The 24,333-nt window shown below is 40.5% G+C and overlaps 1 protein-coding gene across 2 annotated transcripts in view; it reads right to left on the bottom strand.

The window, feature by feature from the left end:
* The window catches only part of LOC149313469 (COMM domain-containing protein 1-like), a 96,302-nt gene that overhangs the window by 63,406 nt on the left and 8,563 nt on the right, over window positions 1–24,333 (bottom strand). For both annotated transcript variants that reach the window (XM_089519141.1, XM_089519142.1), the window contains one exon: window positions 5,170–5,451. In XM_089519141.1, the coding sequence (XP_089375267.1) occupies window positions 5,170–5,451 (282 nt within the window). The remainder of the gene's footprint in view (window positions 1–5,169; window positions 5,452–24,333) is intronic.

Here is a 24,333-nt window from a genome sequence, read left to right as displayed (position 1 = left end):
ATGCTATTTAAATGATGCATGGGTCCTAAGAGTCCAGAGGTTGTGCCAAAGCCACACTCCATTCCTAAGCACTGGAGGGCAGCTTTGGTGCAGCTTCCAGATTCTTAGGGTGCATGCATCATTTAAACAGCATACCTCCAAAGAGACCCGAAGCAGCTTTATTTTGGCAGTCTGTAACAGGCCCAGGCTTCGTGGAAAGAAGTGACTTAACATGGTCCCGAGGTGAGGGGGTGCCTCACCGGGGAGGTGTAAGTGAAGGGCAAAGCAAGCTGCAGGCGTCTGGGATGCCTGGGGTATGGAAAAAAGAGCTGTGTTTGTGCTACTGCTCTGATAGTCTTAGAGACAGGGAGTGCTGGGCAGGCAGGGAGAGCTGACCAATCCAAGCAGGCTTTGTATACAACAAGTTTTCCTGCTAAGTACCTGCATGCCATAAGCATTTGAATTAAAAATACCATATTGAAATCAAATCTGATGTTTTTTAAATTTTTATTTGGTGTGCGTTGGAAGAGGGGTAGTCTTATACGGTGAGTATATCTCAAACTCTATATTTTAACTGGAAAAGTTGGGGGTTGTCTTATACGCCCAGTCGTCTTATATGCCAAAAAAGACAGTATACTCCTTGATCTCGTCAAAACTATTTGTAATATCATCATCTGAATTTTTTTCTCAAGAGCCTCTGTCAAATAGTTCATTGTACAAACAGTTTAAAGTGGCCAAAAGGAATTCTCCCCCAACCCTTCAGAATGTACTGGAAGTTATTATTATTAATAGGTTTCATGCTATGTTCTTAGAAACCTTGGCATTTTTCAGAAGGTTCTCAGGTATTCTTTTCTGTTTGACTTCAGTGTATTTATGCTGTGGGATTGCACACGGTTTCACATTATCTTTCATGATTTTTTATATCCGAAAGAAATTCAAAATATACATTTATTTACCCTCTCATCTTCCAGCCTCTGTAATTCCAGTGATTTATCTGCAGTTCCCTCTGCTAAAGAATGCCAGGTCAGTTAATGGAAAGACCACATGGGAAATTGGTGAGGAGAACTAAAAATCAACAGTTTTGTTGCAACTTCCAGGAGCATTCAGTACCATTTGTCTAAGCATGTTCTGTATCATCTGGTCAAACTGAAACTAGGAGTCCGTGTTATAGATGAGGCGCATCTACTTGGTAGTGCTTAAGTACTTCAGTTTTATTTCAACAAGCCATAAGGGAGGAAGTAATCTAGAATCAGTATACTGATGACATTAATGCAATATTCCATTTTCATCCACTAATCAGATGGAAGCTGTGGAATTTTTGGACCTGTGTCTGAAGATGGTTTTAGGATGAATGAGCTGAAATTTAACAACATAAGGCATTGTAGATTATGAAACTAACTAGCATGGGTCACAATATGCAACCAGTTTCCACTGTAGTTTGTAGCTCTGGAGTGCTCCTGGAGTCAACACTGTACAAGGGGCTAGAGATCTTGTCCTCCTTCTCCTCCTCTATGTTAAGCATCACTATCTAGGGATGGCAGCAATGTCACATCCAGCCCAACCTACCATAATGCATTCTACTACTTTCGAAGATCTTTCAAAGGTTTCAAATTTAAAAAATGCAGCTGCTCTGATGCTTATCAGTACTGGCATTTAGAGTATATTACTCTAATATTATATCATGCTGCATTGACTACCTAACTGCTTCCAAAACAAATTCAGAGTGCTGGTTTTGACCTTTAAAGTCATAAAAACACCTTGAGATAAAGCAGATTTTTTAGACCTGTTTCAATACAGTTTACTTTTCTCTATCAGAAGGAGAACCTGGTGAAGGCAGCCCTGTTAATTCTCTTTAGCTTTTGATACAATTGACCATTTTATCATAGTGGCTCTTTGAGATGGAAGTAAGCAACTCAATGATATGCTGATTTGTTTCTATCTCCAGGGTTGGTTTCACCATTTGGAAGATTTCTACTTGTCTCATGGTAATTATGCTGTCAAGTTCTGCAAGGTTTCAACTTCTCTCCAATTAATTTACCTTCTCTTCCATTAAATGATGTAACCCCTGAGTGAAACCATGAAGGGACCTAGAGTGAAGTTCCAGTGATACATTAATGGCAAGCTCTTTTCTTTCTCTTGGGTGAGGGCATACAGAAACTGGACTGCTCTCTGGAATTTGTAATGAGCTAGATGAGGGATAATAAACTAACCTGAATTCTGATGAGATACAGATACTGCAGGTAAGTGGGTCTCATGTCTACAAATTAGATGTGTATCTTGTTCTAGATGAGGCTGCATACTCCCTGAAGAGTAGCTATATAGGCCCGGTACATACCTGCCTTTTTTCCTGCGGAGGGAAGCCGCAGCTGTCAAACCATGTGGCTTCCCTCTGCAGGAAAAAGAACCCGCAAAACCCCAATGACACACTCGTGACGTAACTGCCACGATTCAACGTGCGGACGCTATGCATCTGCTATGTCATAATAGCAACGCCTTGTACACGGGATACCGCCATTATGCCGTCGCCAGTACGTGCTAGGGTTAGGGATCGTGCGGTTGCTGCATGGTCCCATAACCCTAGCATCGTACGAGCACAGCACTTTTGCACCGTCTGTACCGCGCCATAAATTGGAGGGATAATTATACTCCTGGATTCATGTCATGGGCAGATCACTATCTGCCAGTTCACAGCATTTGCAAGGTTTGGAAATCACTTGATACTGGCTACAATATCAACTGAATGCCTTCTCAGGGGTGTTTTTTTTTGGGGGGGGGGTCACCTTGGCAGTTTGTTTGTTTGTTTAGAATCACAGAACCATAAAGTTGGAAGAGACCGAAAGGGCTGTCCAGACCAACCTCACCATGTAGGAATACACAGTCAAAAAACACTCCCGACAGATGGCCACCCAGCCTCTGTTTAAAAACTGCCAAAAAAGGAGACTCCACCACACTCCAAGGGAGCGTGTTCCACTGTTAAACAACTTTTACTGTCAGGGAGCTCCTCCTAAAGTTTAGGTGGAATCACTTTTTCTGTCACTTCCATCCATTGCTCTGTGTCCTAGTCTCTGGGGCAGCAGTAAAGAAGCTTGCTCCAGCCTCAATGTGATGTCCCTTCAAATATTGAAACAGGGCTATCATATCACCTCTTAACCTTCTTTTCTCCAGGCTAAACAGACCCAGCTCCCTAAACAGCTCCACACGGCATGGTTTCCAGACTCTTCACCATTTTGGTGGCCCTCCTTTGGACACACTCCAGTTTGTCAACATCTTTTCTGAATTGTGGTGCCCAGAACTGAACACGGTATTCCAGGTGAGGCCTGACCAAAGCAGAATAGAATGGCACTATTACTTCCCGTGATCTAGACACTATATTTATATTGATGCAGCCTAGATTCGTATTTGGCTTTTAGGTGCTGTATCACACTGTTGACTCTTGTTCAATTTATGGTCTACTAGGACTCCTAGATCCTTTCACATGTACTATTGTCAATCCAAATGTTCCCTCATCCTATATCTGTGCATTTCATTTTTTTTCACCCTAAGTGTAGTACCTTACATTTTCCCCTGAGTTTATATGCTGCCTTTCTCCTAAAATGGATCCAACGTGGTTCTCCAAAAATACTTTAAAATACAGTTTTAAAAATACAAAATCATATTAATAAAAGTCAAAAATATAAAAACAACATTGTATGTATGATATTTGTATGATATATTTTTATGATATATGATATATTTGTTTGTTAAAAGTTTTGTTTTTTGTATACTGGAATACAGTATTTAATAAAATGTGGTTAAAATATACTGTACACTTGTCCCTCCACGTCTGCAGTTTTGACTTTTGCAGATTTGATTATTCATGGATTTTATTAATATGTTCTCTCTAGGAATATCTAGGTCCTCCAGCACAACTCTGTGGTCAAAGATAACCAAAAGTCACACTGAAGGACCTAGAGATTCCCAGAGAACACTCCACTGGGCATCTGTAGCTCCTCCAGCACCATTTTATGGTAAATGTCTAGCAGATGTTGACCACAGAGTTGCACTGAAAGACCTAGAAATTCCTAGAGAGGTGTTCTCTCAGGTAAAAACATAGTGTTTTTATTATTTGCAGTTTATCTATGTTCACGGGGCTCAATTCTGTGTGTATGTGTACGTATGTGTGTGTGTAAACATCTTGACAAAACACAGGCCTGGAACTTTGACATCATTATAATTTTCTTTTTCCTGTATGATTTCCTCCTTTAGAACTCTTTCAGTTTCATAATTACCCAATAGTACAGCTGCCTATCTACCCAGCTTCCTGGTTCTGATGCACTTAAAGAACAACATCTTCTTTCTCTTTATGTTATTAGCAGTATAGCAGCAAGACTTCAGTTTTCTGAAGGAAGTCTATTTATCTCTATAACTTCCTTTACACCACTTGATAGCCATGCTGGTAACCTTCTGGACTTGCTACTTTTCTGACCTGTGCTAAGTTTTTATTGTAAGCTTTAAGAATACTAAGAGGAAAAATCCTCTTTCTTGAGCTGCATTTGAGCTTAGGGATGGTGACAAGACATTGCAACGGTGTTAATCAGATGGAGAAAACAAGAGTTTACCACTTAATATTAGGAAAGTGGTTTGGAATGCGATTACAATGCAGAAATCAGAATGACCAGTTTGCTGGGAGTTGGATATGGCTTAAACAGAATAGCAAATCATGGCAAATCATTTCAGGTAACCGAGGAGAATAAACATTGGAATTTTTTTTTCAATCTTCTATCTGCCCTGTATTTGTGAGAAAATCATTGGATTGTGCAAAAGCTTTCCATCTGGACAACCAACAGAGCAGTGTAATTTTGGGAGAAACATATGAATGAGTTTCAACAAACCAGTCTTTCTTAACTGGGAGCAGATTTCCCAGATGTTATTGGACTGAATTTCTCATTATTCCTAGCCAGCTTGACCAATTATAGTTATGGGAACTGTAGTCTAGTAACATCTGGAGGAAGGCTATAATAGACAGTTTTTTGAAAGTTTCCACCAATAACCTGGCACACATTACACAACAGAACAATATAATGCTGTACATTTTCTTTTATGTTTTCTTTTCAGCTGTATTTACTAGGCTGGACTGTTGTTAGCATGTTATACAAGCTCCAGTTTAGATAACAATTTCCACACTAGTAAATCAAGATAAATATTGCTCACCTGTCCATTTTTTCTAAGTTCCATTTCGACAATCGCCACAGGACTGCTTAACTGATCAACATTTCTTGACTGAGACTTGAAATCTACTCTCCAGCTTAGGTTTTTCAAAGAATTTTCCCATTTGCTTTGATTTATCAAGTTGTCTCGGATTTTCATTCTGTGGTTCCGCCAAAATTTTGAAATAACTGCAGCTTGATCACTTGTGATACCTCCTGGTTTCTTTGTTTGCGCCGTCAAAAATGCCTCTAGTTGGTTTGTATCCATGTCAGCTGAAGCTATTGACTGAAACAAAATGAAAAATTTGAAATTCCATAAACATAATCTCTGGTAAATGATGTACAGAGTAAAATCTCTATCATATGTCAGTTTAGCTACTATACTTCACTCTTGCATCAAAAGGAAACCTTTAATTATTATTTTCTTTGAATGCAGAAGTGTAGGACTAAGGAAGTGATGGCAATCAGCAGAGAAGGAATAAACACTTCTTGTTATACTCAGTACTTCATACAAGATAAACTGCTGTATAAACTACATGTTGCCATACTTATTGTAATGATCAGATCAATCTAACATTTTCCCCGAAGTTCTGAGATTTGAGTGCCATGTATACTTGACTGTAAGTCAAGCTCATGCATAGGACGAAGGCAGGTTTTGGGTCCAAAATTATGGATATTGGTATGACACGTGGATAAGTCAGATGTAAAACCTAGAGGCATGTAACAAAGGATCTAAAAGATAATGCACAGAAAAACGCTGCAGAGAATTTACAGAACTCCAGCAAGTAGTTTGTGCTCACACTAAAGGCTGGATGGATGAGAGTGCAGAGGGCGGTCAGTGCTTTTGGGATAGATTACATTCTTGCCTTTCACCAGGGAATGGTCCCTTTTTAAATAAGAGTTAAAGTACAGTAATTCCATTAACCCATCAATAAATCGACTCAGTTTTTGGGGGTCAATTTTTTTACTTTTTTTTACTTTTTACTAAAATTACACTTATACACTCACCCCTCCACATTCGCTGGCATTAGGGGCACAGGACCCCCGTGAATGTGGAAAACCACGAATAACAAAAATATTGTAGTTTTACCTGAGAGAAGACCTCTCTAGCAATCTCTAGGTTCTCCAGTGCAACTCTGTGAGCAACATCTTCCAGACATTGACCGTAGAACTGTGCTGGAGGAGCTACAAATGCCTAGTGGAGTATTCTCCCTAGGAATCTCTAGCTCCTTCAGTGTGAGTTTTGGTTAAAGTTGACCACAGAGTTGCGCTGGATGACCTAGATATTCCTACAGAGAACATATTAATAAAAACCACAAATAATCAAATCCTCCAAAGTAATAGCTGCAAATGTGGCGGGACGAGAATACATGAGTAGATACATATCGTTCCTTCTCAGATTCTTCCAAAAACTATCAAGGCCTACTTTCCTTTTCATTTGATTTTACTTTCTCAATCAAAAGACAACAGGGAATCCTCCAACCTCAGTTACATTCCAATAATTATACTTAGGTTAATACTGTAGATGAATATGGTTTCAAATTGAAACTTTAATCACAGAGATTGAAGAGCACATTTTAGCTTGTCCTCTAAGCTGACAGAAGCTGGAAATAATTTTTGGGGAGAAATCATGTCTGGAGCATACAAGTACATGTTTCAGATGATCAAAAGAGAGACAGAAAAGAAGCATACAGTATAACATGATAATCAGCAAAAATTGTTTAAGGACTGTAGAAGAACGTGCATAGGCCATTTTTTTTTTTTTTGGAAAGACACAACTTAGAGGTGTTTATGTATAACTGCTAGACACCCTGAGGTGAGATGGGCAGCTTGGGGTGGTTACATATATATGAGATTCTCAGTATAGCCATTACAGCAGAATAGATGTGAAGCCCCAGAGAAAAATTTGGAAAAATCTATTTATTTCTAGTTCTTTCTAAAAAAAAAAAAAAAACCACCTGGAAATTGAGAAAAACTGAAACATTTTGGAATATATTCTTTTCAAACAATGAATGAAATAGTTACAAAATAGTTACAAAAATAATTTGTAAAAACTGTGTAACTGGAAAAGTTTTATAAAAGATAATCTTTAACATGTGATCATTGCAACTTCTGGTCCCAATTTCCTTTTCTCAGTTCTTCCTTAGTAATAAATACTTTATGTCTACTTAACAGTGTGGAAAAACTAGAGGAAAATTTAATTATATCATCTTTACTGACGTTGATTCTTAGGTTTTTATTGTTTTTTGCCTGTTCTGACAAAATGGCGAAACCAAAGAGGTTCTTTACAGTTCAAATGTGTGTGCCTTGAAGTCATAGGGTTATTTTTAAGCTAGGAATACTCAGAGGTGGTTTTGCCAGTTCCTTCCCCTGAAATATAGCCTACAGTACTTGGTAACCCTTGGCAGTCTCCCATCCAAATACTAACCAGGGCTGACCCTCCTTAGTTTCCAAGCTCAGATGGGATCTGGTGCCAAGACTTTGCAACCCCCCCCCCCCATCAAAGTTTTACAAAGGGAATTCAGACTATACCTATTGCCTGAATTGTACTTTTAATATTTGTTGTTGTGAGGTACCTTCAAGTAATTTCTGATTTATATCAATATTAAGATGTCTGTATTAGAGGATTGTCTTGATTTCTTTAGGATGGGGGTTGCCTTTGCCTTTGCTGAGGGAGAGTGACTTGCCCAAGACTACCCACTGGGTTCCCATGATCGAATGGAGATTTATACCTTGGTCTCCAGAGGTGTAATCCAACACTCAATTATAGTCCTCCCCCATTTTCATTCTTCTGGGTTCTTTTTGTGGCGCGTTGCATATGTCACGAGCGCGCTGCATGGCGTCATTGCCATCATGGCGGCACCCATGTGGACAGGACACCACCATGGTGCCGCCACGCATACAGGCTAGGGCTCTGGAGCGTGCGGTTGCCACATGCTCTGGAACCCTAGTTTCGGCGCTAGCACACCGGCCAGTGTGTCTCGGGCCTAGGTTACATAATAACTGTAAGATAACATGGGGAAAATGCCATTTTGTGCTACAGGCCAGCTGCTTCTAGCCTTCTGACAGTATTTCAAAGACTAACTAAACAGTAACTACCAATATACAGTCACTTGAAAAAAAAGAAGGAAATAAATGCTGTAACACACACACATGCACTGCACACACATACACACAAACACTTACAACAGCAACTAACTCCCTCCACCTCCAGCTTTGCAATAGCATTGGCAACTAATTATTTCTAAAGAGTAACTTTTAAAGCTCTGTCCTAAAGTACTTTCAGTAGAATGAAGACAGGCATAGTGTAGTTCTCTACTTCACAAGAGAACCCCCAAAGTAGTTAATTAAAGAATAGTAGATTTCTCCACTGTTATGAGTAATAGTAACACCAAGCCAGAAAATATTATGCTTCCCCCCCACCAAACAAATATTTATCATAAATCAACCAATAAAATAATCATGATTTCAAATGCCACTTCTACAATGGAAGAATAACAGATCAACAAGATGGTTTTGTGTAGCCTAATTTTTTTATTAAGTTCAAAAGGAAAGTGGCTTAATACACACACAGCATGAAATACTGACATAAATTGATTTATATTCCCTGAGAAATAGAGTCTGACAAGCATGTAATGCTAGTGGGAAAGGACAATAGGTAAAATCCTGGGGGGGGGGGGGGACACCCTTAGTTTCCAGAAACAGAACTTGTCAACAGCTGTGGCTGTGATCCAGGAATTTGCCATGCCAGGCCATGTAGGCATTTTCACTAGCAAACCCTCTAACTTGCAGATTGCTGCCAATCAGCAAAACAATGAAATAAAAGGCTTGGCAAAATAACTAAATAAATAAATTTCATGTACCATATAAACTGTTTGCTTCTTTGGCTTTCTCACAGGCAGGGAGAAATTCAGGGAATTAAAGGAATTGGTAACTTTATGAAGGTAGAATTAACTACCGTAGTTCTACAGGTGGCTATAAGCAATTTATACAACACAAAAAGCAAGGTTAATTGTTAATGGAGAACTAAGGGGCAAAACAGATCACCCCCTTGAGCCACCTTCTGGGCGGCTGTCTACACGGAGGTGGCTTCATGATGCTCTGGCAGCGCGGTATTTACATGCCGCATGCCATCAAGAGTATCATGAAGCTAGATTCTGGCCATGGTGGGGGTGGAAAAGCTGTTCTTTGCTGCCCAAAAAGGCAGTGGCTATTTCAGGCGGCTTCAAGGCAGATTGGGGCTGCAGCGTGCAGTTGCTGCAGTCCCAATTCAACTTCACAAGGGGCTGCTTCAAGATGCCCTTCCACCGGTCTATTTCGCCCCTAACTGAAGTTTTGGATACAGGAAAGGGTACCTGACAAGGCTGTCCACTCTCTCCATTGTTGTTTATTTTATCAACTGATGTTTTCTTAAGCACTTTTATTTTATTTTCAAGCTGAGGTTGGTGGAGAATGTGTGGATATAGAGGGCCGACTGTACTGCAAGTGTGGGAAGAATATTAAGAAAGGCTTCTAAAGATGGAAAAAGCTAAATTTATCTTTGATGGGAAGAATTTTAGTAACTGAATATTTTACACAAAATGGAATTTTAATTTATATGGTTCCAATAGTGGTTTCAGATGTCCTCTTTAAATATTGGCAAAATGATTTGTGTAATTTCATTTCAATTTATAAGCTAAATAAATGCTATTATCCATTTTAAAAAATGTAGGTAACCATATTGGTCCAGTAGGAAAAATATCAAAAGGCACACTTACATCTATTAAATCCTATTATTATTATTAAGACCAGCTAAAATGTCATAAATGTCATAAAATAGTGAGCAAGCTTTTGAGTTAATCAAAACTCTCTTTCAATGGAAACTGTGTGGCCTTTGTAGAGCTATCTATTACACCTGCACATATTCTGATTATATCATACAGTCAGCCCTCCTTATCCATGGATTTCTTATCCACGGATTCAAGCATCCACAGCGTGAAAATAATCCAAAAAAGTATAAATTCCAAATAGTAAACCTTGATTTTCCATTTTATATAATGGACACCATTTTACTATGCCATTGCATTTAATGGGACTTGAGCATCCACGGATTTTGTGATCCACAGGGGTCTTGGAACCAAACCTCAGTGGATAACAACGGCCCACTGTAATACTGTATGTTGTTGGATTGCAAAACTCTTCAACCCTAGCCTTAGAATTACAGATGTCCTTCCCCTTTCACAGACTTGGAGTCTGCGGTGTTACTCTTCGTGAATCGTGAGAAGGACAAGTGGAGAGGGAGAAAATGGTGGCAAGTGCACCATTATTTTCAATGGGACTCAAATATTTGTGAGTCACAATTTTCACCAGGGGTGGGGGGGTCCGGAACATATCCCCTGCGAACTGGGAGAGGCTACTGAAGGTGGTAAAAATGTCAGTGAATGGAGGTTTATTTGATTTCATGCTTGAAAGGCAGACATTTCAAAGGAGTCAAAAGAGGCAGAAAGAAAAACTATGGGAAATGAAAAAAGAAGATGTAGTGGAACTTACAAATGACCTCTGCTGCTTTGGATAGGTCATGTGAACTACTCTCCTTCATTCTCCTTTGCAGAGAAACTAGGAGTACAGTACCTATTTATTACACTGTAGGAAGCATTCTGGGAAAACTGCTTGCTCCTTTGGTCTACTATTCAAAGTCTCATCTTGTTTCACTTAGAAAGCTAAAAATAGAAGTTGGGTCAGCTCATGTTTTGAAGACACAAGGGACAGAGACTTCCAGTTCTCTTTGGCTATATTTAGTACAGCAGTGATCACATGAAGTTACTGTTGGCAATTACTGCATATTTTGCAAGTATTTTTACTGCATAGTAACGGACAACAAATATGCATTTTCTTCCATGAGACAGTGGAATATTGTGCTATTTCAGAGAAAGGTAAAAATTTCCTGAATGATTTCCCCTTTTCCTGTTGCCAACTATTTTACATGTACCTGAAATTAGAATTTATCTCAAAGCTTGTGTAGCTATAATGTGTGGACATGATATTTATCATTACATGCATGCTGTAATACAGCATACATGATGACCAACAGAGTACATGGAGAGAAGATGCAATCTATGGCCGTTCAAACAAAATATATTACAGCATGCATGTAATGATAAACGCCATGTCCACACATTATAGCTACACAAGCTTTGAGATCATTCTAACTTGCAGACTTGCCAGGCACTGAAATCAGAACCAAGTCTTACTTTTGCGTGTCATGTCTAGGATTGCAGAGTTCAATTCAAATCCTCACTACACTATGACGTTAGATGACACTGAATCCGCCACATACTCTGACCTCATCCTGTCTTACAAGACTATGATCATATGAAGAGTGGCCTGACCAAGGCTGTGCCTGCACTGAAGAAATAATCCACTTTGACAACATTTTAACTACCATAGGTCAATGCTATGGAATTCTGGGAATTGTGTTTTTTGTAGCACCAGAGCGCTCTGACATAGAAGGCTGAATGTCTCTCAAAATTACAGTCCCCAGAATTCCATAGAATTGAGCCATGGAAGTTAAAGCAGTATCAAACTGCATTATTTCTACAGTGTGGATGTAGCCTAGGATAGATGGTTCACGTTGGAAATGACTTGGAAGGCATACAACAACAAAGTTATAGTGTGGGGTCATTCCAGTACTGCAGCACCATCAGGATTATTTTTTTTACTACCAAAAAAAAAGGTCATGTGTTCTTTTGCTAGGAAATGCTAGCCAAGAACATCAAAAGGACCTTATAAAATATTTCCTTATTATAGTTTGTGACATGTTAATCACTATTTTGGTGAGCCCACACGATTCTAGTAGTTATTTCTTTATTCCATTCCACCAGACCCAAAGAGCTTTTGATATCCTTTGAATTCAAGAGCAGTTTTCAATACAGCGTTATGTGCAATAATGCTGGCCACATGATCACAGAGTAGTCTCTGACAACACTGGCTCTTTGGCTTAGTAATGGAGATGAGCACCGCCCTGCTACTGTCAAACATGACTTGACAACCTTGTCAATGGGGAATAAATTTACTTTTTCAGCACAGCACTGGGAGGCTGCTATTGAAAACAATGCAGAAAACATAGCATACCATATTTAAAGCATGGAAGTTTTGACACTGCAAAGTCTCGTAATATTTGGGTATAATTATCTTTAGGGATTTATCTCAGATTATTCATGAAAGTAAACTGATAAATATATCGCATGAGATTTAAAGAGATGGGCAAATTTAAAGATGAGTTTGTGGGATAAGGTAAACGAGATTAAAATGCATGTTATACCTAGAATTGTTATTCATGGAATTCCTCTACTTATACCTTGCAAATGTTTTTTTTAATATGCATCTCCACCAAGAATTTTAATGAAAAGGATGCAAATTCATATCGAACCTTTCAGATCTTTATGCATACCATTGGGAATATCTGTTATTTTATATTAAGTTTTGAACATATCCATTTATAGTAAATATTTTAGCCTTGGGAGTTTTTACTTTGGGAACTTTTATTCAAACTGATAGTACCACCCGAACATCTAATTCACGATGGAAAAAGAAAAAGAAAGAACATGTGCTGGTCATCCGCAAACTGAACCAACATTTGGGCCACACAGTATACAGAAAACCTATACACATGAACAGATACCTAAACAAGAACTCCAACCATCACCTAGGACAAAAAGGAAGCACAATAAAAACACTGGTAGACCAGGCAAAAAGGATCTGTGAACCCCACTTCCTGGGAGATGAACTGAAGCACCTAGATTGGGCACTACTGGCTAATAATGGTTATTCCAGCTCAAACATCAGAAGGGCTGCCAGATCGCAAAAAACCCATAGGAGTGAAGACAAACAACCACACAAAGGGTGGGTATTTTTACCATACATCAAAGGAGTCATAGAGAGAATAGGGAAACTGGTGAAGAAACACAGCCTCCAAATAATCTACAAACTGACTAAGAAAATCCAGCAAATTCCGTACCCAGTGAAGAACAGGAGAGACCTCTCACGGCTGCAGATGTTTACCGCATACCATACAGCTCCGGACAAGTCTACATAGGGACCATCAAATGCAATGTTCAAACATGAATCAAGGAACATGAGAGACACTGCAGACTGGGCCAGTCTGAAAAATCAGCAGTAGCAGGACGCATTATAAACCATCCTGGGCACAAAATGCTATTTGAAAACACTGAATTTCTGGACCATGCCAACAACTATAGGATCAGAATACACAGGGAAGCCACTGAAATCCATAAACACCTGGACAACTTCAACAGGAAAGAAGAAACACTGAAAGTAAACAAAGTTTGGCTATCAGTCCTGAAAAACACCAAAATCAAGACCCAGCCTGTGCAATGGATCACTAATTAAATAGACACCCCGAGGCCTTGCCATTCAACAACAGATGAACATATAAATCACTTCCCCGCAACCAAGGTTTACACAGTATATATACCCAACTAACTTCCATGCCAGCATTCTCTGAAGATGCCAGCCACAGATGCCGGCAAAACGTCAGGAATAAACTCTTCCAGAACATAGCCACATAGCCTGAAAAACCCACAGAAAACTCAGAGAAAAAGAGTTTTAAAAACAATGTAGCTGGATGAACTCCTTCATGCTTAAGCTTAGAAAAGTGAAAAAGAAATAACCTTTCCTTCTATGTTTCAGAAAAGCATTTAATGAGCTCTTCCAAATAGCAGAGTGTGAGAAAAAGTGCCATAATGCACTGTGCTTCAGAGGTCAAGAGAAAGAAGATCTAAATTGAACAACAGGACACAGAGAGGAGAGAAAAGCAATGTACTTCCTGTTAATGCTCTCCACAGTGCATAAGAGGTCACACATTTGCTCATCATTAATTCATATAACACATAGAATTTGAAACTGCTTCAGAATCTTTAGTGAGTGGAAGAGATTTGCCGTATTCTGCAACCTCATCGAACAAGACTGGAGAACTGCAAAGACTACATCATACATAGGCTTACATCCTATTCCTAATACTCTTAACCTTCACTTGAAATGTCAGGATCTGGCAACTCTATTTAATGTTTCGTTAGAGACGTTCTAAAAGACTAAAATAAGGTTTAAGGAGGATATGAGAAAATTTAATTTCAAGAGGGATAAAACACAATTTGAGAAAATACTATGTACTGATGATAGTCACTTGATTTAAAAATATATATAAATTGCTACTAAGGTTTAATACTTAAGAGGAATGCATGGCAAATTGAACAAAACATACAGGTAATAATATACAATTGAAACAATGGGAAGAAATGTGGACTCGGAGTTAAAATTTACTTGTTGTTACAACAAAAATTTTATAAGACGATGTTAACTGGAATACAACTCTGGATAAATTAACAAAATGTAGAAAGGTGTGAGTAACAAATATTGAAAGTGTAATAAGCACAGGGAATCTTTTTGCCATGCATAGTGGACATGCAAAAAAACATGGGTGTATTTGTTAATAATTTGTGAAAGGATGCAAATGTTTGAAAATAAAATAACATGAAGACCAGAACTGTTTCTCTTAATTCTGATAGACTTGGAAGAGCAGAGAAGTAAGTTATATGATAACTGCCACATGATTGGTATGCACAAAATATTGGAAAAATAATAAGATTCCAAGTATTACAGGCTGGATGGACAAAATAATGGATTTGGAGGAATTAGGTAAATTGATAAATGGAGTAAAGGAAAACTCAGTAGCAACTTATTTAAAAGTATGGAAACATTTTACAAATTATGTAAAGTAACAAAAAGGAGACATTCGCCTCAAACACAGGCGGACTGAGGACGCCCTGAGCAGTGCGGGACCATGGTGACCAGATGCCATGGTACTGAGGTTGGCCACTGCTGCGATCCTGAATGGATCACCAGCAAGGAGCACTTTTTTGTGCTCTTTTTGCGGCCAGGTTTGGGCTACCTTAGGCAGCTGTGGCATAGCTGTGGCGTGGCTGGACATGTGTCGTCTGAACGCCATGCCCCCAGATTGGCCCGAAGGCAGCGCTTTTGGCCTGTCTGTTTCAGGCCATTGTAACATTAGGCTTTGATATATAGAAAGAAAATCTTTCTCATATTATATGGAGAAACAGTAAATATGATAAATGTAATTTAGAAGGGAGTAACATTGTATTTAAGTTAATACAATGCAGTCAGAAGAAGTCTGCTGGGATTTTATGCGGGGGTGGAACTAGGAGTTTGATTTTGTTTATTGTCCTTTCCTCTTTCTCTCGTGGCCAGTGTGCACGTGGAGGTGCAGAGCACAGCAGAGGTAAGGAGCCTGGAAGGACAGGCAATGTGCGTGGTGGCAAATGGGCCCCTTTCGTCTCTCCTCTGAAAGGTGCTATTGCTGTCGCTACTGTGGTATACAGGGGCCTTCCCTGCCTCTTTCTCTGCTTTCTCTGCTGGGTTAAATCCTCTTTAATTGTGACTTCATGTGAAACTCTTCAGCGCAATCGTGCAACTTTCACTAGATAATGACAGTTTAAACCCCCGCTTTCCCCATGTGATAAAGTCCCTAGAGAGAACACTCCACTAGGCATTTGTAGCTCATCCAGCGCAATTCTATGGTCAACCTCTGGCAGATGTTGACCACAGAGTTGCCCTGGAGGACCTAGAGATTCCTAGAGAGGGCTTCTCTCTGGTAAAAACATTGTTTTTATTATCTGCGGTTTTTCCACATTCATGGGGGTCCTGTGCTCCTAACCCCAGTGAATGTGGAGGGACGAATGTATTGGTTCAAGCCAGGTGTCACCCATTCTATTTTGGGGCATTTTATTTTTCCTGCCTAGATGTAGTACTTTACATTTTTCCCTGTTGAAATTCATTTTGTTTGTTTTGGTCCACCTCTTCAACCTGTCTCATTTTGAATTCTCTTCCTGTCCTCTGGGGTATTCACTATCCTTCCTAATTTGGTGTCATCTTTAAATTTCTATTTCATCATCTAAGGACCTTATCACACTAGACTCTTCTCCTGCTACAATAGCATGATAAAATTATTATTATTGTTATTATTATTATTAATCATCATCATTATGTTTCTAAAAATGCAATTCATGTGGGATTGCTCTTTCCTCTCCCACCTTCAGAGCCATTCCAGGATTACAGTGTCCATTTGAATTAAAAACTTACTGTGTGTGGCATTTGAGACTGTCCACCCACTACTTCCTTCATGACATTATCCCTGCCCATATTCCTTGTTTTACACACACACACACACACACACAGAGAGAGAGAGAGAGAGAGAGAGGCCCTCCCTTAGAAATAGAAAATGTAATTACAACAATCTTATGTTTAAAAATGCCTTCCCCCCTTGGGGGTGTGTGTGTGTGTGTGTGTCCTGATTTTATTTCAGTTAACTTCAGATTTAACTAATTGCTAATCTCTGGCAGATGAATCCAGCAGCTACTGATCTATCTATCCCAATGCTCACTTTTATCTGCCAGCGATTAGTAAGTGTGAAGTTAAAAACAGAAAAAGAAGAAAGGCAGACAGACAGAGTAATGGTTTTGTTTTTTTAAAAAAAAACCTGTAAGACCCTTTTCCTCTTACCTTTCCAGATCTGTGTGAGTGTGTCTTTGTGTATGTGTGTGTGAGAGAGACAGAGACTTTGGAATGTGGCTCTAAAAGGAAGCAGGGAAGCAGTTAGCTATGCAAAGCACAACCATTAACCACCAAGATCACTATAAAAGTGCCACTGAACTTTCACACGAAAATAGTGGAAAATTCAATTAAAAAACCCACCCAACAATGATACCTTTATTGGCCAATCAAACTGCATAATATACATGTTGAAAGCTTCATCAGACAAGGTGTTACAAACAAAAACAGGAGAAAAAAACTGAAGCTGTTAGTTATAGGCTCGTATTTTGCTGTTTCTGTTCTTAGTTAAGATGATATGGAGGTGCCAGCCTGCAAGAGATGCCCCTCCATACTTATATCTTAATTAATAACAGAAACAGCAAAATGCAGGCCTATGACTAACATCTTCAATTTTTTTCATCTGTTTGGTTTGTAACACCTTGCCTGATGAGGAAGCCAGTGAAGTTTCAAAGACTTGCAACATGTATATTGTGCATTTTGGTTGGCCAATAATGGTATTACCGCTTGGTGGGTTTTTGACTGAATTTAAATGGCCAACACAGCTACCCCTGGATGCATAGTGGGAAAGTAATGGGAAAGGAGGTCATTAATAGATTTTTTGTGTGTCAATAAAAAGAAATTATTTCAAAACAATCACCCATAGGAGAAAAACAAAAGAGCAACAGCTTTGTGCAAAAAGGCTGAAGCAAAGCAGGACTATGATGATATAACGCCATGGTGCAATAATGCTTTAAGTCACTTATAAAGATGTTGAACAAAACCAGGTCCAGGACAGAAACCTGAGGCACTGCACTTTTCATTTCTAAGATCGACCTGTTAGCAGAATGAGCTGTGATCTTTCTTTCTCCTATCCTTACCTCGCTTGTTTCTTATTTATTTATTTAATGTTTGTGCCCACCATGTAAATCCAAGACAGAGGTGGGCCAAAACAAACAAAATGAATTTCAACAGGGAGAAATGTAAAGTACTACATCTAGACAGGAAAAATATAGGATGGGTGACACCTGGCTTGAAGCTCTACATAGATCATCTAAAAACGTTCTGATGTAAATGGCATGTTGACTTTTTCCAAAGCATCCACACTGAAATTTGTTTGCAATATATCAAATTAATTGAGGGAATCTCAAGTGAGTCATCCTGCCATCAAATTGACATCCCAAGAAACTTAATATGTGCAACTCCTGAAACATATTGAACAATCCAAGGAAAATATCCTTGGGATTGGAGACTCCTGAATTGTAATCCCCTTGTGAACTAGAATGCTCCACTGAATTGAATGGATTTTTCCATTTTATGCCTCTTAATAGCTTGTTATCCTGTTTTATCACTCTTTATTATGATTTCATCAATAAAAAATCTTTTGGGAGTAAGAGCTTTTTATATTCACCCAAATTCAAAAATGGTAGGATCATTTCTTTAAAAGTCATGTTATTTAGGTAATATTGATATAATAGATGTGTTACCCTATGATGAAAAGCATGTGTGGTATAGTGGCCTAAATGATGGACTACAAAAATGGAGATCCAATTCCTGCTCAGCCACAAAATGCCACTGGATAATCTTGGACAAGTCACACTCTCTCAGCCTCAGAGGAAGGGAAAGGCAAATTCCCCCTGAACAAATCTTGGCAAGAAAATCCTGTAACTAAGGCCCGTTACAAACGGGCTTAAAAGTACGCGCGGAGCACGTACTAGGGTTTAGGCAGGGCGGTGCTTCCGCACCGCCCTAACCCTAGTGCGCGCTGTGTGCACACAAAATGGCAGCGGCCGTTCCACACGGCCGCCACCATCAATACGTCACGACCGCGCCGCCTCCAAACGAGGCGGCGCGGTTGTGACGTATTGGGGTTGCGGTAGGGCGCCTAGGGCGCCCTTTCCGCGACCCCGGAAGGAGCTCCGTTTCGGAGCTCCTTCCTGGTTTGGTCCACTGGGTGCAGCCTTCAGATGGCTGCGCCCAGCGGACCAAAGGAGAAAGGGGCCAAACGGCCCCTTTCTTCTTCTCCCCGCCGCCGCGGGGTGTCCTTGGGGCTTGAAGCCCCAAGGACACCCCTTTCCAGGCTGCGGGGAAGGGGCCTTTTGCCGCTTTCCCGCAGCCCGGAAAGCGGCGGATCGGGGCCTCAGCGGCTGCCACTCTGGCCACTGAGGCCCCGATCCGACGGGGAAAGGTGCGCCTACAGGCCGCCCCAAAGGGGCGGTCTGTAACGCGCCAAACTCATCTTAGGGTTGCCATAAGTCGGAAACAACTGTGGATATAGTATATCTTGATTTCAGTAAGGCCTTTGACAAGGTTTCCCATGACATTCTTGTAAACAAGCTTGTAAAATGTGGGCTAGACAAGGTAACTGTTACATGGATTTGGAATTGGTTGACTGGCCAAACCCAAAGATGCTCAACAATGGCTCCTTTTCATCCTGGAGAGAAGTGACCAGTGGGGTCCCACAGGGCTCTGTCCTGGGCCCAGTGTTATTCAACATCTTTATCAATGACTTGGAGGACAGAATTGGGAGCATACTTATCAAATTTGCAGATGACACCAAATTAGGAGGAATAGCTAATACTCCAGAGGACAGGATCAACATTCAAAATGACCTGAATAGACTAGAAAGCTGGGCCAAAGCTAACAAAATGAAATTCAACATGGAAAAATGTAAGGTACTGCACTTAGGGCAGAAAAATAAAATGCACAGATATAGGATCGGGGACGCCTGGCTGAATGAAACTACATGTGAAAGGGATCTAGGAGTCCAAGTAGACCACAAGTTGAACATGAGTCAGGAGTGTGATGCGGCAGCTAAAAAGGCCAATGCAATTTTAGGCTGCATCAATAAAAGTATAGTGTCCCGATCAAGAGAAGTAATAATGCCACTGTACTCTGCTCTGGTCAGGCCCCACCTGGAATGTTGTGTCCAGTTCTGGGCGCCACAATTCAAAAAGGACATTGAGAAACTGGAGCGTGTCCAAAGAAGGGCATCTAAAATGGTGAAGGGTCTGGAAACCATGTCCTATGAGGATTGACTTAGGGAGCTGGGGATGTTTAGCCTGGAGAAAAGACGGTTAAGAGGTGATATAATAGCTCTATTTAAATATTTGAAGGGATGTCATATTTAGGAGGGAGCAAGCTTGTTTTCTGCTGCTCCAGAGAACAGGACCCGGAACAATGGATGCAAGCTGCAGGAAAAGAGATTCCACCTCAACATTAGGAGGAACTTCCTGACAGTAAGGGCTGTTCGACAGTGGCACACACTCCCTCAGAATGTAGTGGAGTGTCCTTCTTTGGAGGTCTTTAAACAGAGGCTGGATGGCCATCTGTCAGGTATGCTGTGATTGAGATTTCCTGCATGGCAGGGGGTTGGACTGGATGGCCCTTTTGGTCTCTTCCAACTCAATGATTCTATGATTCTAGGAAGGCACAGAACAAAAACAAGAATACTGTAGTTACTTCCAGCTTCACCAGAACCTTGCATGACTGTCAGTGGTGGATTTATATGTCTATGCAACTATGGAGTCTATGCAGCTAAACTCACTATTCCATTGTACAAGTATTGAACAGACAACCCAACATCATTCACAGAAAATGCTAGAGCTAGAAGGCAGCTTGTATGTGAAATCTGCAATGTGCCTTGTTTATGTGCTTCCAGAGAAGATCTTTGGTGTGAGCCAGCAAGACAACTATTAATAGTCTTAAATGTTGTTCCTTACATCAGCAGAGGGTTCTTGATGCGATTTTAATTTCTTTCCTTGATTAGTAGACATTAACAGGTTAGATGGTTAATTGGCATGGTACATTACGTACAAGGCCTCAAATTGAATTAGGTACCAGAACACTAGATATAAATTATTTTCTATTAAACAAAATAGTGCGGCAACTTAATAGACCAGCTTTCCACTGACTTGAGCTGTGTGTTGATAATGAACCTATTTGCAAAAGGCTCAAGAAAAAGAAACATGCACCATGTAGACTTAATCACGAGTTAATGAACATGAAAAATGTCAAAACATTTTTTCAAATGTGAAGTCAAAAGGCTTTCATGGCCGGCATCCATAGATTTTTGTGGGTTTTTCAGGCTATGTGGTCATGTTCTAGAAGAGTTTCATCCTGATGTTTCGCCAGCATCTGTGACTGGCATCTTCAGAGAATGCTAACCTGAAATAGAGTGGGTATATATATACTGTGTGATCCACAAGGTCCTCCTCACACAGGGTCACAGTATACCCACTCTCTTCCAAATTTCTCAAGGAAGAATATGGTAAAATGCCACAAATTGATGGCAATACATTTCAAACCCAAGAGCAACCTCTACATTGGAAGCCTCTTAGCAACTCTGCTTCCCAGCCTTTTTGATTTCAAATAGTTCTTTGCCCTCATGTTTCCAAGCCTCTTCTCTCTAGGTATAAGTTTCCACTTTCAAGAGCCAAGATGATCTGCTGACGCACTGCCCTTTAATTTTGTAGCAACCATTGTTATATAACCAAGTCACACCATAGCTACAGAGAGGATTTGAATTATAACACATCAAAGTTTGTAATATTAAGTATGCATGTATCTAATTAGAACAGACGTATTCTGGCTGTTCTCCAAATCTTCTTTCTTCTTTTGACCCATTCCTAAACTCACAAAATATGTCAGCTCACTACTGGTCCCACTATCACTACTGTTCCTCAACAGGTTTTTTTAAACCCTCATAGGCCATTCGGTCTATGAAACTGTTTTTAAAAGCTGCAGTTAATTAATTCATTGTCTCTGTCATTTGTAAAGCTTTCTTTTGCAGCTGTTTTATTACAAAGTAGAATGCATATGGTTCCTAGGGGCTCTACCATCCAACAACGGCCAGAAACATATCTACATCAATCATGTTGAATCAAATACCTTCGAAATATATCCTGTCTCTATTGCTGACTTGCTTCCTACACTTGGTTAAGTAGAAACACCCACAACATGAAAAAGGCTAAAGATTCATTCATGTTGGATGGCCTTGTACCTTTTGATGATCACAGTGATTTTCCATTCCTGTGATAATCCAGTCCATAGGTGAGTAATATGCAGCCCCCGAAAAGAGACAACGGCGGGTTATAGACCGCCGCTTTGAGGTGGTCTGCCGCCGCCGCCGTTTGCTCTGTGCGGGAGCTGCGGCAGCCACACCGCGCGGCTCCCGCGCGGAGCAAAAAAGGAGCTCCAAAATGGAGCTCCTTCTTGCAGCGCCTCTGTGATGTCGCGAGGCGCCGCTGGCGCATTCACGACGTCATAGGCGCCGCGACATGTCTGGACGCTATGCGTCCGATACGTAAACATGGCGTCCCCCATGTGGAAGGGGCGCCGCCATGTTGTACGTATAGAATACGTACTAGGGTTAGGGGGGTGCGGAAGCACTGCCCCTTCCTAACCCTAATCCGTATTCCATACGTATTTTTTGGCGGTCTGTAACCCGCCAACTTCTGCTTTTGCTCATAGAGGTAAATGTTTGTGAGAAGACAACAGCAGTCACTTTGCTTCCTTGGGTCTTTGCTGTCTTAATTATAAACATGTGATATGGCTTTATTTTGAGACAAGACATCAACTAGAAAAATGATCCAAAGTAGGGATGGGCAAATACGGCTTTTCCAATGTTTTCAGCCTACAGATGCCATCAGTCCTAGTCATCCCAGTCAACAATGATGTGTTTGAAGAGCTTCTGTCCAAAAGCATCTGAAAGGCTATAGCTACTGTGTTGTGTGGCAGCTAAAAAAGCCAATGCAATCCTTGGCTGAATCAATAGAAAAATAGTGGCTATATCAAGGGAAGTAATAGTACCAGTCTATTCTGCATTGGTCAAGCCTCACCTGGTATACTGTGGCCAGTTCTGGGCACAATTCAAAAATGATGTTGACAAGCTGCAGCATGTCCAGAGGAGGGCGATCAAAATGGTGAAAGATCTAGAAGCCATGCCCTATGAGGAACGACTTAGGAGGCTGGGAATGTTTAGCCTGGAGAAGAGAAGGTTAAGAGGTGATATGATAGCTCTGTTTAAATATTTGAAGGGATGTCATATTGAGGATGGTGCGAGGTTGTTTTCTGCTGCTGCAAAGAGTAGGACAAGGAGCAATGGATGCAAACTATAGAAAAAGAGATTCCACATAAACATTAGGAAGAACTTCCTGACAGTAAGAGCTGTTTCAACGTGGAACACAGACCCTCTGAGAGTGGTGGTCTCCTTCTTTGGAGGTTTTTAAACAGAGACTGGGTGGGCATTTATTGTGGTGCTTTGATTGTGTGTTCCTGCATGGCAAGAGGTTGGACTGGGTGGCCCTTGAGGTCTCTTCAAATTCTATGATAGTATGATTTTATTATGCCATTGTATTTGATGGGACCTGAGCATTCACAGATTTTGGAATCCATGGGGGTGGGGGGTGGATCCTGGAACCAAACCCTACTGGATACCAAGGGCCCACCATACTCAAAGGTGGTTTTCCCTGTTCATTCCTATGAAATCCAAAAAAGAAATAAATACGTAGAATGGCTCCCAAAGATCTTAGCTGAAATGCAATACATGACCAGCTCATTTTATATATCAGGCAAAAACAGTCATAAGAGGAGAGAGTTAAGGAGCTGGATAGGTTTAGCCTGGAGAAGAGATGGTTAATAGGTGATATGATAGCCCTGTTTAAATATCTGAAGGGGTGTCATATTCAGAATGGAGCAAACTTGTTTTCTGCTGCTCCAGAGTACAAGACACGGAATAATGGATGCAAGCTACAGGAAAACAGATTCCACTTCAACATTAGGAGGAACTTCCTGACAGTAAGAGCTATTTGACAATGGAACCCATTACTCAGAGTGTGGGGGTCTCCTTCTTTGGAGGTATTTAAACAAAGGCTGGATGGGGTCAGGGGTCCTTTTATTGTGATTTCCTGCATGGCAGGGGGTGGACTGGATGGCCCTTGTAGTCTCTTCCAACTCTATGAGTCTATGTTTCTATGAAAAGAACAGGAAGCAGGAAGTAGGAATAAACTGACAATTCTCACAATGAAGGCTATAATTTGTGGCCACTGAGATATTTGTTCTGGGATCAATGGTATTAAATTTGTTTATAGCTGCTCTGGAGGTGCGCAAACAGTGAGCTGGCCAGGTTTGTAGCTAAGACCAAATTTTTCAGCATTGTGAAAAACAAAGTAGCAGGGCATGACAATTTGTGTGAATGGCGTCACAGGAAGTCTCCAGTTCAAAATAAATCAGTCAGGGATTGACAAAATGAGTCCCCCTGCATTCTGGAGCCTCCAAGCTTATCCCATTGCCTTTGCACAGATCTCTTCTCTTCATGCCTTCCCCACTGAAAAACAGAATCACAGTATGTGCACCATTTTCCCAAATGAAGAGAACTCTTGGAAGTCCTATTAGTTCTATAAAGAGGATGCTTCCAATGAAAATACTGCTTCCAAGAACACTATTGTCATCAGAGGCAAAGCATATGGAACCCTGTGCCTCTACACATTTAAGTGCATTTCCAGGATGCTTCCCGGAGTGTTATTAGCTGCAGAAACAAGGCTAAGGTTTTTACTGAGCATGACAT

The sequence above is a fragment of the Sceloporus occidentalis genome, unplaced genomic scaffold, assembly GCF_023333645.1.
Source record: "Sceloporus occidentalis isolate IW3139 unplaced genomic scaffold, rSceOcc1.0.p SCAF_4, whole genome shotgun sequence".
Taxonomy (NCBI): domain Eukaryota; kingdom Metazoa; phylum Chordata; class Lepidosauria; order Squamata; family Phrynosomatidae; genus Sceloporus; species Sceloporus occidentalis.
The sequence above is the reverse complement of the archived record's forward strand: the minus strand, read 5'-3'. Positions and strand labels throughout refer to the sequence as shown.